Source organism: Mytilus galloprovincialis, chromosome 5, assembly GCF_965363235.1.
Source record: "Mytilus galloprovincialis chromosome 5, xbMytGall1.hap1.1, whole genome shotgun sequence".
Classification (NCBI taxonomy): Eukaryota; Metazoa; Mollusca; class Bivalvia; order Mytilida; family Mytilidae; genus Mytilus; species Mytilus galloprovincialis.
This window is the reverse complement of record NC_134842.1, coordinates 18,609,797-18,628,786: the sequence shown is the minus strand read 5'-3', so window position 1 is coordinate 18,628,786 and position 18,990 is coordinate 18,609,797. Positions and strand designations below refer to the sequence as shown.

Genomic DNA, 18,990 nt, shown 5'->3' with positions numbered 1-18,990 from the left:
ATATTGTATGTTTTGATACCTGATAACTATGAAGGACTGCAATATTTGTTTCCACACAAACTCTGTCACGCCATAACGAAGAATTCTTCCTCGTGTCAAGTCCTAATTTTTCTGCAATTTTCTGTAAAGTACAGTTATAATCTGGTCAATACTAGGCTGACATTTTGGCAATAAATTGGATCGATCCTGGCTTGTACAAGATTTTTAAATTAAATAAATGAATAGGTTGGAGTGGTCATCAATGGGAACGTATTGCAAAGTCAAATCAATAAAGGGATGTCTTGTGTCACGTAAAGAATCTTCTCAATAAAGATAACATCAAAGTCAGATTTGAAGTTAGTATTTTTAGAAAGAGTTCGGCACCGTCTGTTGTTGCGGCGTTTAATTGTATCCGCTTACACCAATCCTTGCTTATCTGTGATAATAATTTTGCAAAATATGTATTGTTTATTTCTTGGCACATGCTTTAAGAACTATCCACTTCGATAGCCACTTTTTTGGCTGGATGAATAATTATGTTTTTGAATCAAATCTGCACAAATCATGGAATTCATATTCAATGAGAACTTGATAATGCCGCTTTGATTCGCTTATCGCCCACTTTGTACTCGCGTTTTATTATTTTTTTACATGAAGTGTGTTCTTTAGAAAGTACGGTACTTGGACGATTTTTATGAATTAGTTTTCAATGAACTTTATTCTGATCATTGTATCAAGGATTTATATTTACTAATCCTTGATTTTATGTCTTCGGGAAAATTCTTAGTTTAAACTTTATAAAAGTAAAATAACAAAACATAACCTAACTTCAATGAAAATACAAGTACGAATGCTGATTTACCTCTATTAGATTATATCTCTGTGCATCTAGAAAGTCTCTAGAAGCGATTTCAGTGCCCATATACCATCCATTAAAAGGACAAGCTGTAAATTCCAGTCCACCACAGTCAAACAACATAGCAGACACGGCTGGTAAGGCAAACCATTTCAGTCCTAACTCAGCAAAACTCGGAAATCTGACAAAAAATATTTCGATCAAATTGATTCAATATTCTAAATAATATACAGTAAAACCTTCTAAAACATGTCACTTCTATTTACTCTTCTTGTCCTGCTGTAATCATGCCTGAGCGTTTTGTAACCTTAATTCAAGGGAAACTTTTCTATGTTCTAGAAAAATTAACTTTATTCACAGCTTTCACTGTCATAATCTAATGTTGGGTTGCAACTCCATTTTGACATAAATCATACTTGTATACGACATATGTCTGATATGGGATAGGACGTTGCTGCTCGTATGAACATTATGATGTCAAAAAACATAATAGTGTATGAAACTATTCAGTGTATTCTTATATTCTATGTATGATATTGTGCCTCTCTTTTTCCAATATCTTTACTCCGGTCAATATTGTTGCATGGTATACATTTATTTAAGACAAACTTTTTAACATATTTTGATAACAAGGATGATTATGCGCACTTAATAAGTACATTAACATAAACTATCCATTTATAATTCTTACATATAAAAAAGAAGACTTGGTATGATCGTCAATAAATCAACTATTCACCGAAAACCAAATACAGTATATGAACAAATACAAATTAATCGTTGTATGTTTAGTCACATTTACATTTATCAAAAATTATTTATCATACAACATCTACTTGTGCAGAACGAAGAAAATGTTATTATTCAAACAAATTACTTTGGATGCTTTATTGGAACTTCAAAAATTAACTCCGCTGGAATCTCAAACATTTCTGGGTCCATTCCATTGGCTTGTAGAATTAGCGGCAAGACATCGAACATTCCAAATTTAGGCTTCCAACCCATCTTTATTACAACCTACGGTAAAACATAAGAGTGATATGAAGTCCATTTACAATCTACGGTAAAACATAAGAGTGATATGAAGTCCATATATTCCTTAACAATAAAACATTGTCAAACCAGTATGTTCGACAGGAATATCCCCCAAAACAAATATAATAACCCCAACCTATTTGGTAGATAAAAACAAATCACACATGCACAATACAGACTTTAACTTAATAATTGAATTTCTATGCAACATGTGAATTTTTTCTTCTTGGTTTGAAAAAATAACGTGAAATTCTATTCATATATACGGTCTGTCTTGTAACACTGTGTGATAATGTGTAACGCTCATTGGTAACAACACCGTACGGAATATCAGATAATAATTACTGATAACAACACTGTGTGAAATAATGTGTAATGCTCATTGGTAACAACACCGTACGGAATATCAGATAATAATTACTGATAACAACACTGTGCGAAATAATGTGTAATGCTCATTGGTAACAACACCGTACGGAATATCAGATAATAATCACTGATAACAACACTGTGCGAAATAATGTGTAACGCTCATTGGTAACAACATCGTACGGAATATCAGATAATAATCACTGATAACAACACTGTGCGAAATAATGTGTAACGCTCATTGGTTACAACACCGTACGGAATATCAGATAATAATCACTGATAACAACACTGTGTGAAATAATGTGTAATGCTCATTGGTAACAACACCGTACGGAATATCAGATAATAATCACTGATAACAACACTGTGTGAAATAATGTGTAACGCTCATTGGTAACAACACCGTACGGAATATCAGATAATAATCACTGATAACAACACTGTGTGAAATAATGTGTAACGCTCATTGGTAACAACACCGTATGGAATATCAGATAATAATCACTGATAACAACACTGTGCGAAATAATGTGTAACGCTCATTGGTTACAACACCGTACGGAATATCAGATAATAATCACTGATAACAACACTGTGTGAAATAATGTGTAACGCTCATTGGTAACAACACCGTACGGAATATCAGATAATAATCACTGATAACAACACTGTGTGAAATAATGTGTAACGCTCATTGGTAACAACACCGTATGGAATATCAGATAATAATCACTGATAACAACACTGTGTGAAATAATGTGTAATGCTCATTGGTAACAACACCGTATGGAATATCAGATAATAATCACTGATAACAACACTGTGCGAAATAATGTGTAACGCTCATTGGTTACAACACCGTACGGAATATCAGATAATAATCACTGATAACAACACTTTGTGAAATAATGTGAACGCTCATTGGTAACAACACCGTACAGAACGTCGTGTAATGCTCACTGATATTAACATCATACGTTATGTCGGGTAATGCTTCCGGTAACATCCACTTGCGGAACGTTGTAGAACGTCGGATAATGTTCATGTGTAACAACATCGTGAGGAACGTAACGATCAATGGTAACAACACGGTGCAGAACGTAGTTTAACACTTATTGGTAATAATACCGTATGGAGTGTCGAGTAACGCTCACATGTAATAACACTGTCAGGAACATCATAGGAATGAAAAGTAAACAAACAAAGTTTAGCAATGTGTTCAGCTAAACATATTTGACGCATTTTAAAAGATATAAAGATACATACATCAGTCTTCTAAAAAAAAACTTGCTGAGAATATCAAGCGATGCAGCACCGCAAAAAAACGATTATGTGTTACAACACTTACATTAGTAAAATCTATAGATGCTGGATCACCAATAACCGATCCGTCCGGCTGTTTGTAGCCAGCATACATAATAAGCTGTGTGTTCCATACCCTGAAGTCATGCTTAGAATCAGTTCGAGGTGGAAAAACAGTAATTGCTGATCTGAAGAAAAAAATATTTCTAGATAAGTTTATATTTTATTTATTGAATGATATTGTAATGTTAATCAGTATTTATTTACATGTACAAAAAGGCATGTATTTTAAAACAACTTTTGACGTAAAAAGTAGAGCTGGAGAGAAAACATCAAGTGGCAGTCAAAAAAGGGAGAATATACCGAGGGACAGACGAAACCCATCGAATTGAAGAAAGACAGTAATTATTTAATTACAAGTATAAACATTTGGAATGATGTTGCATTTTGAGAATTGAATTTATACCAATGAAGACAACTGGGTGAGTTTGACTTATTCTTTGTTTCTGTAAGCAACGGACTTCCCCCCCCCCCCCCCCACCAAATATTTTGTATTTCATTATATTGGTATAGCTTTATAAAAGGCGCCATATTCATATTCTATAAATTACCATGACAGGACAATTATAAAGTATTCATTTGATTTTATAACAGATAAAAAAATTAAAAAAAAATATTGTTTTATAAGATTCTGTAACTTTTTCGGTATATAGCAATGATAACAAATAGTACACATTAGTTAATTGTCAATCAGCAGGTACATGTAAATGTTTTACGACAACTATACGGATCAAACATCGGGGCGATCATCAGGTATATGTAAATGTTTTACGACAACTATACTGATCAAACATCGGGGCGATCATCAGGTACATGTACATGTTTTACGACAACTATACTGATCAAACATCTGGGCGATCATCAGGTACATGTAAATGTTTTACGACAACTATACTGATCAAACATCAAGCGATCATCAGGTACATGTAAATGTTTTACAACTATACGGATCAAACATCGAGGCGATCATCAGGTACATGTACATGTTTTACGACAACTATACGGATCAAACATCGGGGCGATCAGCAGGTACATGAAAATGTTTTACGACAACTATACTGATCAAACACCTGGGCGTTTACACTTTGAAGAACTTGTCGTGATTCATAAAAAGTATTTAATAGGTATAGATATGAGTTTTGCTTTTATATTATTGTCACGTTTCCTGAATATTCCAATCACAGATTGAAGAGAGAATTCCTAGTAAAATTTGAAGCCATAATAATATCCACACAATCAAAATGTTTTCAGCTCTGAGAGGGGCAGGTCCATGATTCCCACTTCCCTATCCCAATTCTCACTTTCCTGCCCTAAATCATAATTTCCTCCGCAAGTAAAAGACAGATAGCAGTACTAGTTTATAAAACACAATTTATAAATCCAATATAAAGCAAAACGCACATCCAAAAAAAAAAAGAGAGATCTCAGGTTTATGGAAAGTTGAGCAGATTCCACTCCACATATGACACCCGTCGTGTTGCTCGTGTAAGTACAAACCAAGGAGATAACTCTTAATTCAGTAAGTCGCATTAAAAAAAAGGAAAGTGATTGTGGACGACAATTAGAACATATCAAAAGAGCCTGACGAGAGCGAATATTAATACACGACTTTATAGTAAATGGGACGGCTAACGGTAGAAGAAACATGGACAAAAAAATATAAATTATTAAAAAAAAATGCAATATTAGGCAAAAGCCGTACTAACCCTTTGAAATCAAAACAAAAAGGAACTCGGAAGGGAGATTTCTGTTCAAAAGTCATAAATTGACTGAGAGAAAACATATCCGGGTTTCAAACTAAACACCGAGTGAAACACATCAACTATAAGAGGAAAATAAAGGAACAACAGGAGCACTCAAGTGGAACAACAGGGGAGCATCCAAGTGGAACAACAGGGGAACACTCAAGTGGAACAACAGGAGCGCTCAAGTGGAACAACAGGGGAGCACTCAAGTGGAACAACAGGGGATCACTCAAGTGGAACAACAGGAGCACTCAAGTGGAACAACAGGGGAGCACTCAAGTGGAACAGCAGGAGCACTCAAGTGGAACAAAGCCATATCACATTCAATGATGTCAAAGAGGACGTCGCGAATGACTAGTGGAACATATCAGTGTTCATATGTGAAACAAGTGTTCCATATAAAATAAAATTTAATAATGGCGTCTTTAAAACTTATAAATAAAGGCAACAATAGTATACCGCTGTTCAAAACTCATAAATCTATGGACAAAAAGAAAAATCGGGGTAACAAACTAAAACTGAGGGAAACGCATTAAATAATATAAAACATCCGATGATTTTAAAATTAGAAACCTAGAAAATTGAAACCCTTTGTTATCTAACTTCCTTCCCAGTACATATATCAACCTTCTATTTGGGAAATCATGATAGGAAAATCCGATCCTGAAATATCGTATCAACTTGGAAAAGCTACCCTTTAAATATGCGCTACATGAATGTTTTTATACACAGAAATTGAAAAGATTCATATTTACGATTAATGCAAAATCAATCAAATATTTCTCAATTTTAACCATGAAACGCTAGAAGTTATAAAAAGCATAACTAGAGTCATCACTGTGCGTGGTCATATTTTTATCTTAAGGGTAATAATTAAAATGTTTACTGGGAATTAATACCTGATATTTCCTTTGTTTGTTGCATACTTTATGTGGTTGCATATAGCCTCGAACATTCCTCGTGCAGTCGTTATATGTCTGGCATCAAACACCTGAATTTACATTTGAAATACATTTATACTGATTAAAAACTCGAAACAGCTACAGTCTTTTTATAATCACAGTTTAATACAATGAGATGTATTGAAATATATTGAAAAATGAAAATATAGTTAACAAGTTTGACTCTTAGGCTGGTTTATCGACTGTATTAGAAAACCTTTAGACGTTTATTTCTTTCTTATGCGATCAGCAGTTCTATTGTTAGATTTCTACATCCCCAAGGATACTTATATTGAAAGATCCAATGTATGCTAGAATCGTTTATATGTATGCGTTGGAGTGAAATGCATATTTGAAAAATATGGATCTGTCAACTAACTAATAAGAATGGCTGTAATTTTAATAACAAATTGAATGTAAATCATACCAGACATGAAGTTTTCATTTTTAAAACATAAGAACTTATATTCAGAGTTCAACTACGCTGCAAAAGACTTGGAACTCGATTGTTTGTGTTTTACCTATCATATATAGTTCGTTTATAAAAAAAAATATGTGAAAAATGTGAAAACATGGCATTTAGTTAAACGGGTATAAATTGGGTTTTTTTTCGGGTGGTGACATGACATTTTTCAAACGGGTATACACCAGTTATTTTCAGGAGATATAATTACATTTTATAAACTGGTACAAACCTGTTTTTTTCCTGGGTGACATTACATTTTTATAGACGGGTAGGATATAAATCTGGACTTGTATTCAAGGATGACATTACAATAATTAAACTGACATAAACAGGTTTCTACAGCGGACGATATTACATTTTTTAAACGGGTATAAACTGGTTTATTTTTCAAAGGATGACATTACGTTTTCCAACAGGTATACAACTTTTTTTTGGATATTAACCAGTTACGTCAAGCACAATGTAACACTTAAGGATTAAGAAATAATTGATGCAAGCTATAAAGTATAGCTTGCATCAATTATTTCGATTCTAAATAGGACAATTAAGGTAATTTCTATGTCGGATAAGTATAAGTGTAAAAGCGTTTGTGTAGGCTCTTCCATGCAACACATTACAGTCATAATAAATGAGAATTAGTAACATCATGTGCACCATTTAAGAGTTTGAAAGTGTTTTAAAGTTAGGAAAATATATTAAGTGCAAGATAATTTGATAAAATTTATTATTCTGAAGAAGTCAATATACGTGCAAACAAATTATATTGGATTTAAAGCATGGGTTTGTTCACAAGTGAAAGCAGCACCTCATATTAGAATTCTTTTTTTAAATCTAGAAAACGCATAATGATAAACTTAAAATTGTAAATGAGTTGGTTATCTCTCCTCAGGAATTTTACCTGCAGCTTGGACCACTGTATTCTACCTATACATCTGGCTGCATTTCTCCATGCTAGTTTAGCTCCATACGTCAGCTCACTCGTCGTCAGCTCGTATTTCCCAGTCTTCTCAATTGAGCTGTAAACTTCACTCAACCTTGTTTGATGAGCAGGGGTATTTTGCCTAAAGAAAGCAATATATTCATTGAAAATTCAAAAACTGATACCGAATATGCATGAAATATTTTCCACTGGACGTAAAGCAAAAGTGACAATCGACCAACTAATCTTTTTGAATCAAGTATTGATCGAGATCCGTGAAGTTCAATTCCATTTTGAATAAAGAAACAATATGAAGATATGTCCATCTTCTAAACGACATTTTTACGACATTTTTTTATATTTAAGAACCCTTTTACGGCATATCCTTTTTTATATTTTTGTTGACCGTAAATCGTTTATCATTTCTAGTCGGGAAATTCATTCAATTTTTATTTAATCCGTGAAGTGATGATCGCTATCATGAACTTTCAGTCCCAAAACGACAAGATACAATCGTTGTATAATTAGAATGAATGAAAGTATACTTTTCAATACTTTTATTTGTAATTGTTCATCTGTTTTAATCAACAGCGGCCATTAGCACGATAGTATATTGTGTCATGATTTATTATTTATAAACTCTAATTATTGTAAAGCTACTTCTGCTATACATGACTAGTTGCGTATTGCATCTATAATTTTGGAGAGACTAGCAAAGACAATCCTTTTAAAAAGATATTTTCCATTTTGACATTTTCTGCTTCCAAGTTGACAATTCTTAAAGTTCCAAATTGATATTTCTCTGTTTCAAGTTGAAATTTGTAATTTTTCTAATTGACGTTTTCAACTTCCAAGTTGACATTTCGCACACTCGACTTGTTACATTTTTACTTCTACTTGACATTTTTTACTTCCAAATTAGGTAAAAAAATAACTGAAAAATGTCAACTTGGAAATTCGAAATTTTAAAAGGAGAATTTCTTGCTTTTTTTTTAAACAGCTGTACATGGGTTTATGTATTTTATGGAGAGAGAAAAACATACGCAATGATACATTTTATGTTAGTTCAATAATATTTCAAATTATACTCAAAAAGATGGTGATACTTGACTGCAAATTACCACTTATATACATACCTTTTGATGCTTGTAAAATATTGATCAAAGAAGTCCTTTGCATGAACCAACATCTCCTCTTTTGGTCTAACTGTTCCTTGTGCTCTACCAGGCACACTGGTACCCATGAGTGACCCCAAACATCTATTGTGAGCGCAGGGAACATTCTAAAAGATAAAAACTTTGACTTATCGTTTTGTTTATGGACAATAAAGAGAGCGAATACACTCAGATGTTGTTTTCATTAAACTACGGCAAACATTCCCGGCAGATTTGATAAAAAATTTTACCAACAAAATGCGAAAATGCAATCTCTGGACAGCGGAAGTACGAAACTTAAAAACACAAAAACATTTAGTCGCGTTTACTTCTTTTAAGTTGAAACCGAAGTCTAGAGATTTCAAAAGTCAAATCCGGATAATAGACTAACAGCAATAGAAAACGAAAAGCTAAGATAAAACAAAGAAATAGAAGGGAAAAAAGGAAGTAAAAAGGAAAACTATGACATGTTCCTTTGTTAGTTTTAGATGTAATGTACGTTAATTACTTGCCCATGGATTTGAACATGGCAGGGTTTTTTTTTCAGTTTATAATTTGTAAGATTTTTTTTCAAATTCTTTATAAAAAGCTGTGTCTGTCCAAGAGACAAATACATGTAATATTTCTATTTAAGAGGAAAAGTGTTAAAATAAATTAAAAATACCGACCTCATTAAAGTATAAGAAAGAAAGAAAAATATGTTATTGCTATTTTTTTTTTTAATAATTTCTCATTTATGGTATAAATATATCAATTCAAGCAATATTTATATCCGCATTTCAAATCGCCTACGTCAAATAAATCTATATCAATTACATTTTAATTTACCAATTAACATGTTTCATGAGTTTTAATATATCATATAAATCTATTTTTCACTTATTATGGATCATATATTAATTCGACCGAATTATGAAAATTGAAAAATAAACTTTGATGAAGGATATATGAGAAATAACTCTAGAAGTATACATTTAAATCTACCTACCTCTATTGCCTTCGAATGGAGAGTATCTGTAAAGACAAGTTTGCTATCAGCAATATTTCTCAGTTTAACATATCGCTTTTGTTGAGCTGGTGAATTATGCGCCATGCCTTCTTTTCTCTGCATCGATGGACTAACTATTATTCCCTTAGAGTCTCGTCTCTCTTCGAGATTCTCTGCTCCATTAACCCTGCCATTCGGAATTACATTTAACTGACTATCTGTAGAATGGTTTTTAACTGTATTATTATCAATGGTGTCAACTTCATTATTTATTTCTGATTTATTTATGTTTTTTAACGAATTGTTGTTCACCGTCTTCTTTGATTCCCGTATAATGACAAGTGGACCACCATTGGCGGTTACAGAAGGTATTACTTGTTTTGCATTTTCCCCGTCTGTTTGAGATTCTGCGTCGTTCTGAACTTTTGAAGTACTACTATGATTAACCGGACATACAAAACAAGTTTGATCCATTTGATCAGTGTCTATCTTTTCTTTTTCTTGCTTTTGTTTATTCCGTTTTGGACTAATATTGCCGCTGCGACTTTGTCTTAAGGGTGTTCGCCCTGAAGGGGATTGAGATCTTCCGAATGTTCTTCTCAGACGAGAGACGAATGATTCATTATTTGCAACAGGTTTAGTAATTCTTGTAGTATGTGGAGTTCCGTTTTCTAAAAAAGTAGTGTGCAAGTATGATGTGTATCCATCAGGTCCCTTAAGTAACAAGGATACCGCTGTTTCTTGTGGTAAAGATTTGAGTAAATCTACACATTTCTCATACACCATATCACTTAAGTCCATTTCATTTACACGTACTATGACGTCACCTATACGTATCAACCCACATTTTTCAGCCATCCCTCCAGAAACGATTGCAGAAATAACCACGTGTGGTTTTTCGGATCTAGGCTGGATCAAAAACCCAAGACCTGTGTCAATTTTCTTGATGATTTTAACACGAATCATATTAGAGTTATCGGATTCCATTTTCGGTTTATCGACTCTTAAACTGAGAGACATATATATACTGGACAACTAAATCACTCTGTCCGTCACTATCCTGCCGTTCGAGTTCTACATTCTGAAAATTAGAATGAACAAGATAATTCATTATTCAAATCTAGAAAGATTGATTGTGAAGACTGTGTTTTTCGCCAATGGACAAACAGGATAAAAAAATACAAAATATAACTAGAGGTCACCATACGACCCTCTAGCATGCCTCCTTCATTTTTCACACCAACACTACGTGTTGTACGTTGTTGTTTGTCTTTGTTTGCATGTCGATGACGTTTGGTGTTGGTAGTTGGTGCGATTTTATTCTAAAATACTGCCGCATATTTTTGGTGATTTTTGTTATCCCTCTAAGTGTAATAGCAAAGAACTGAATTAGCTGATAGATATAGTATTCATTATAACTAAACAATTAAACAGGTAGGTTTGAAATACACATAGGTTTGAAATACACATGATATATACATGTGATTACCATTATGAAATTGTACTAAAACTAAAGTAGTACATGTACCATCATAAAGTAAAGATGACCTCAGACGGTTTTGATGTTCTGTTTCGACCCTTTCGGCTTTGATCTTCTAACATGATTTTGGTTTATCAAACACTTGGTCTTGAGTACTATTATACCTAATGAATTTTATTCTACAAACATGTGTCTTGTGAATGGAAATGTGTGTTTTATTGTTTAGTATTGCACGTTTCGTTAAATACGTGCTATTATACATGTTCATTCAGTTAGAAGTAACTGATAGATAATCACTATCTTGGAAAAGGCCTCTCGTCTGTAATGAATTTGTCATTATAGAAATGCTGTGAAATTTCTTTTAGTGAGAGACGGATTCGTGGGTCAATGTGTCAATCTAGTACAAAGCAGGGTTCATATTAATATCGCATTAACAAGTTGTCGAACTGCATATCTGAATTTAGTGTAAGTAGTTGTGACAGCAAAATATCAAAAACCTAAGTGTTTGAAAATAAACTTAATGAAGAAACGATTTAAACTATTTGCCTCAAATTTCCCAAATTGTGTACCTTTTCAAATCATTTTATTCGTTGAAGTGTCTTTTTGGATTTGCATCATCATGATTGGAACACTGATAGCATGAGGTGACGTATTCATGATTGTCCGACGTGATCAGATGGGACAAGGAGGGGGCCGAAAATTCGCATATCTGAAACTAATCATTTGACTGTTTAAATGTACTTAGATAACATTGATATTTTACTAGGACTTCTAAACGGGATGCATCAAAACACGAAATTCATATCTTATTTCGGGCATGGTGTTCTTAATATCGACTCTTTAAAAAATATGAAATGTTTATTGTTTATGATTAGATTTTCAGTTGATAGATTCATAGCATTTACTGGTGTACAATTATGTAATGACAGTTGTGCAGTTAGATACATTTTCGTTACAACAGTTTTACATTTACATGTATCGTGTGTTTAAGAAATAATTCATGCACATGGCCTGGGCCGTGATATTCGAATTTTATCCTGAGCGTTATCGAGGGATAAAATTAACGAATATCACGGCCCAGGCCATGTGTAAATTTACAACAAATCTATGGCTTCCATGAATTATTTCGATTCTAATAGGACAAATACGATCATTAAAAAACTGAAGCGATGATGGGTATACCGTGTGTGTGGCTGTTCTATTTTACCCACTGTTCGATAAATGTAAAACAAATCTAACAAACCTGCATAAATGATTTCTTAACTAACCGTTAGAAAAAAAAATGTGATTACTTTTTTTACTTCTCAGTAAACCCAACATTTGCAATTTTAAATTTACATTTGTTATCGTAAGCTACCGTCAAATTCACTGTTGACATGTTGTAACCAAGGAGCCGCCATGTTGACTTGCTGAAACCAGTAAATGTGCGAATAATGCAATAGAACAGAAAACAAGCAACACCTACCTCAATACTTTATTTTAATGCAATTGTATCCGAGTTTAGAAGGTAAACGCAATAGAAAAACCCTCAACTTTGACGTTTTCATTCGTATGACGTCATGTTTTGAAATGACGTTAATGCGCAAAAATCATTACTGGAATTTCGCGGAATTTTAATTTATTTTGTTTTTGTCCATTTTTCCGTTCTCTAATGTGTATATTCTTTTTGTTATGCATCAGAATCAGAATAAATGTTCTGTAGGGTTTTATTCTTAACACAGCGAAATCCACAACCATTTACACATAGGTTACGATACATGTGGATTTACGTGGGAGGCATATTTAAACAGCCATTTGTGTACATCTTGGAGTCTGCGCTAAGTATAGATATATCGAGAATTTTATCACGGTGTTGTTTACAAAGCGAAAGAAGCACGTCATATTAGAATTAGTAATTTTCAATCAATACTGAAGCTAGACAGAAACATAATTGGATGACATAAGTATGTGTGTTATTGATACAAAGATAAGATCGCCAACTATCTGCCCGAGATCACGTGATGTGGAAGTTAGCAATTATTGGTCACACTTGGTACGGCTTACAACAATGTGAAACCCCCATATCAGCGGGACAAAAATAAACAAGAAAATAGCCATTCAAACAAATAAAAAAAAAACAAAAAAAAAAACAAAATCAATTTACGCAAGAAAAACAAGAAAGCTCATCACTGTTTAATTTGCATGACTAATTTCTAAAGCTGCATTCACAACACTGCAACCAAACTCCACAGATAGTCGAACTTATATATTTTTTTAAACATCCAAAGAAGATCGCAAGACGTTCAATACTTTACAGTAATTAATTGGGGATTTTACAAATAAACAGACAATTGTATAATGTGTGGTATCAGTGCTATACTGGTAGTCAGTTAAGTTCTAAATTTTGACTCGTTTCAAAAGGAGTAGGTCCAGTAAGACCCCTTTTTGGCCCCAAAATATAGCAGTTTTACAAAATTGTTAAAATGTAAACTTTTAGTTATTAATTGGATAGTAGAATGCTTCTGCTTTATAAATATGGGCTGTTTTTGACAATACAATGCACATATATCGAGTACTAGCACCATTAAGTCATGCTAAATTACTAAAATCTTCACAATTCTAGCATTTTAGTTAAATTTTAGACAGTTTTCGTGTTAAACGAAAGTGGCTGCATTCGTGTTCATCCTTAACATTTAAATGTGAGTTGTATTTTATGATAATACGTAACATACTTAAAGACTGAAGATGAACACGGATGCGGCCAGGCCACTTTCATTTTTGACAAAAACCATCTAAAAAGTGACATTTTTCGGCATATTTGGTAGAATTTTCATATTTGTGCTTGAATCGGCTCGTTTTTAATGACTAAATCAGTTAAAATCTTTTACATAAACTAATTGTTTCAAATGAAATAGACACTTAAGTGTTCAAAAAGTGGTCAAAATCTTTCGTCAGATGAACCTGAAATTTGAGGCCAAAATCGGTCCTTACCGGACCTTCTCCTTTGCTGCATAACACAGAATTCGATTTTCAGTTAGGGAAAATATAACATTTACTTATGTGCAAATATGCAATGAGAGTTGTGTCGTGGGATATGTTTTCGCTACAACAGTCGTTACATATACATGTATCGTGTGTTTTCAAATAACTGTCATTCATCGACAGTTTACATAGTTTAAAGATGAGCACGATCATGTTGATACCATAAACATAAAATATTTAAGGAATTTAGTAGCATATTTAACATTTCAACTTTTGATCGTTACAGCTTCATGTTCAACTTTGCAACCACATTCTATTAATTAACCATATAATATATTTTGAAATATGTTATAGTTTACAAATTACTAGAGTGTAGTGTCTTTATTCGTAGCTTAATGCCAATGAAGGCAGTGCTTAAAGCAGGAACATGTATATTAATATTATATTTAGATATACTGTTCCCAGCTTAAAGTGACCTTGAAGTATGTGTATTTGGTAGTAAATCATCAACCTGATTAGATCATAAACATAAATTACTTGGTTAGAGGAGATGACCACGGTGTAGGAATCAAAATAACAACATTAAACAACTTCTTCATTTTTCTATTTGCACACCTGTTATTTCAATTTTTACTTTCCGAAAACTGAATTCGCGGCAGTTTAATTCTGAAAATCATAACAGTATCATTACTATAAGCAACCGTATAATGCATCTTGGTTTAAATATATATATATATATATATATATATATATATATATATATATATATATATATATATATATATATATATATATATATAGGAATTTTTACTGCATCCATTTGACCTCATACACACAAAAAAGCGTGTGTAAATAAAGCATAATAAATAATGTTTTTCCTTACTGGTTTCGCACAAACATCATTCAGGACATATATTTACAGGTATAACTCAAAATGTTCTTTTATAGTTATGTCACCAAATCATAAGACCTATGCCAGACCTCTGCATAAAACAAACCTCAAAATAATATATACAACATTATCGAAATTATCGAGAGGCATTCAATTGTAATTATGTGTTAATTTGACTTGTTTATATCTTAATGAGCTCCTTATAATGACAAATTTAGAACAGTTTTTTAACTGTTGTTGTTTTCAAACTAATCTAATGGTCAACTACGTAGCTAAAAACAATAGCGCAAAAAATGACGTTATACATCAATTATAGTTGTTTTCCATTGCAGATCTGAATAGTAACTGATATGTTTCTGTGAAATCTGTAAAGCATTAAATCCTATTCAGTTATATCAAGAAGTAAAGAAATTCAAGAGTAAAGAATTAAAGATATCATCTTCCCCACTCAATAATAACTGCAGATCTAGAACAATACGATATAAAGACAAGAACTGATGAGGTTCCTGACTTTATACATGTACGTGCCACCCTGTTTTTTGGTAGAGTTGTTGTCTGGTTAATACATTCCCCGTTTTCTGGCTCAATTCTATTGTTACAGTATTAATCTTTATTATTGAATAATTATAATTAGTGAATAAATTAACGTACAATGAAAATCAGAATCAAGTTAGATGGGAAGTGGACATCCAATATGATCAAGTTAGATGGGAAGTGGACATCCAATATGATCAAGTTAGATGGGAATTGGACATCCAATATGATCAAGTTAGATGGGAAGTGGACATCCAATATGATCAAGTTAGATGGGAAGTGGACATCCAATATAATCAAGTTAGATGGGAAGTGGACATCCAATATAATCAAGTTAGATGGGAAGTGGACATCCAATATAATCAAGATAGATGGGAAGTGGACATCCAATATAATCAAGTTAGATGGGAAGTGGACATCCAATATGATTGTTTTTTAAATAAGAGAAAATGACTGTCCAGTAAGTGTAAAATGAAGTTGTGGTGTGATTGTCAATGAAGTAACTATCCACCAGAGATAACATAACGTGACTATAAACAATTAGACTGTAATACATATATCAAGAAATATGATTTTTATTTCGACCCGGTCAATTTTCTATTTGTTTTAACAAACGACTTGGAAACGTGTCAAAGTAAGGTTTAGTTTGTTTTTGTAGTCAATGACATATTGAGATTCCAAGTTTCATTTGGGGCGGAAACACAATTTTAACAGTACCCTAACTTTACCTTTTTGATTTCAATTTCGAAAATTTCAAAAATAAATAACAGTAATATAACTTACCGCCAACATAATATCTCTTTTAAAAACACAAACTTTGGGGTTTTTAACATCAATTGTACACGGACGATTGTATTGCATTTTACTTTGTGGCCACAGCCATATTTTTAACAGACTAATGCACGTATATCCGTTTGCGGAGCATGTATAGAAGAGGCTACAGTCATTCTTCAACATATGCAACGTAATGATCATTTAAGTACAGAAGAAAAAAATAGTACCAGGACATTTATTAAAACAAATGATCTTAAAACAAGATTAAAGGTTGTTGGTTCTCGTTCATGGACTTTGCAAGAAAGAACTAATATGTCAAGCGCTTATTTAACTATGATCAATGCAATAATATTGTTACTGAAACGTGTTACGACAAACGTTAACCTGATCTAAACAAGATTCGATCCGAAACTTTGATATAATTGGATATCTATTATTTCGAATTTCCTTTAGATAAATGTTTATTTTTTAAGCAAATGACTACTAATATCAGGACAATGCATTTTCTTATCTCCGTTGCGGAAGAACATGTTATTTATTAAAGCATGTCACGGCAGAAAACTCTTGAAAAGTTGAAACAATGATTTTTTTTTTCGGATACGCACAAGATAGAGACTATTCGTACTCTTCCCATTTTTATTGTTCGTTTATTTTAAAATGACACGTATTGGTTACCTGTTGACCTTCCTCATCAAACAAAATTAACATTCAATCTGATTAACGCATCGCAAAACAAAAACAAAGTCTAACTTAGCAGTGAAAAATCTAAATTTACCTTATATCCGGTATTAGCAGTTTTTATTTGACCCCTTTGTTGATAAAAATACGTTTACGGAGAGGAAAACCCATCTGAACTATATTGATTGATTGCTTATTGGTTTCCTTAAGTTCAGTGGCAAATATTTAATGCCTATTCAAGACGAAGTAACAACTAGATTTTTACAGTGACAGGCTACTTGTCAATGTAGATGGACTACGTTTTTTTCTTTTGAGGGATGAATTATATACTAGATGACTCGATCATCGAATGTCCAGTCTCCGGTTTCCTGATGACAGGTGGTTCTGTATACATAGTTGAAGGACATGTTTTGTGGTTTTTTAAACATAATTATTTGTAAATCGATGAGGAGAAGTAAATAACATTTGAAATTAAGTTGATTTATTCGCAGTATAACCTTAAGAGGGATCCGTTTATTCTAACCATTTTATAGGATGTAACTATTTGGTTTGTTCGAAATCAATGGACATAGATTTAATATATTTTCATTATAGACATGTTCAAGTTGGTAAACCCGGATATGTTTCTAGTCACATAGACATGTAGCCATTATAAATGTAACTACTCAATTAAAACGTATTAAAACACCAAAAAAAAAAAAATGTTCTTTTGAATTTTTATTTTCATATCTTTCAAACTTTCATTTAACAACTTAAATTACATAATTATTCTAATAAAAATAAATTAAATATAGATTACAGAATGTTTTCTCTCTCATGTAATCGAGTTAAGGTTTCGTTAGGCCTTAGATATACATCGAAATTTCATAACATTTTACCTTTTGGCTTTTTAATTTGTTATTTTTCATATTTATAGCTTTAAATTTTTATAATTAGATGACAAACTAAGAATCGAAAACCTATTAATCATCTAATAATCATCTTACACCGAACATTAAATATGTTTTAAAACACAACACGTTGTAACGTAAATATCGGACGTTTTACATATATATCTTTTGGCAATACATTTATGTCCGCAGTTTCGTGTGCCAACTAATTGCTGATCAAAGGATAGTACTAAATCACTGTACTACAAAGTCACATATAAAGATGTAACGTATGAACTATCTAATAGCGTAATTACAAAATTTTACTTTAAAAGTATGTGAATGTACATGTGAATATATACAAAGAAATGCACTATGTATAATTGTGTACGAAGAACTAAAATGTGAAAATGTCAAGGTGAAATTTACAGAAAGGCATATTTCCATTCTATTTTGTATTTCACTAACAACGACAAATTCTAAACGTTTAAAAATTCGCACTGAAAATTGAATATTAAAAAGTCTATATCATATTCTTAAAAAAAATATATACCATTTTACATTTTTTCTGTTAAATTAAGATGTTATTTAGCGCCATTTAAATGTGTCCATTCCCCTTTCTATCTCCGAAAAGTGTTAATACAATTTAAAACCCTAGCTATTTTCTTAACAAACTTACGTATTGCACTGTGTGATGATGCCTGTATTTGATATAATATGTATTTACTTGATACTTAATATACCTATAAGCTGTATTGCTTTTTTGAATTAAGAATCATATATTCAATGACTCAATTGTTATCTAAACTGGTCATTTTGTAATTTAATTATAGTATAACTAATCGCCGTATTTGAATATCAAAAATAAGACAACGCGTGACCGAACGACGCATGGATTAAACGAGTGCGCAGCACGAGTTTAATCCATAGCGGCGTTCGGTCACAAGTTGTCTTATTTTTGATATTCAAATACGGCGATTAGTTA

At 32.4% G+C, this 18,990-nt stretch overlaps 1 protein-coding gene across 6 annotated transcripts in view; it reads right to left on the bottom strand.

Moving 5' to 3' along the window:
• LOC143075317 (nitric oxide synthase-like protein) overlaps positions 1-18,990 on the bottom strand; it is a 92,605-nt gene that overhangs the window by 19,349 nt on the left and 54,266 nt on the right. For all 6 annotated transcript variants that reach the window (XM_076250696.1, XM_076250690.1, XM_076250692.1 and 3 more), the window contains exons 3-10: positions 9,818-10,898; positions 8,812-8,957; positions 7,655-7,817; positions 6,249-6,340; positions 3,591-3,732; positions 1,713-1,852; positions 842-1,016; positions 20-121 (exon numbers count right to left, since the gene is read on the bottom strand). In XM_076250696.1, coding sequence (XP_076106811.1) covers positions 20-121; positions 842-1,016; positions 1,713-1,852; positions 3,591-3,732; positions 6,249-6,340; positions 7,655-7,817; positions 8,812-8,957; positions 9,818-10,837 — 1,980 coding nt within the window. In that variant the 5' untranslated portion in view covers positions 10,838-10,898. The remainder of the gene's footprint in view (positions 1-19; positions 122-841; positions 1,017-1,712; positions 1,853-3,590; positions 3,733-6,248; positions 6,341-7,654; positions 7,818-8,811; positions 8,958-9,817; positions 10,899-18,990) is intronic.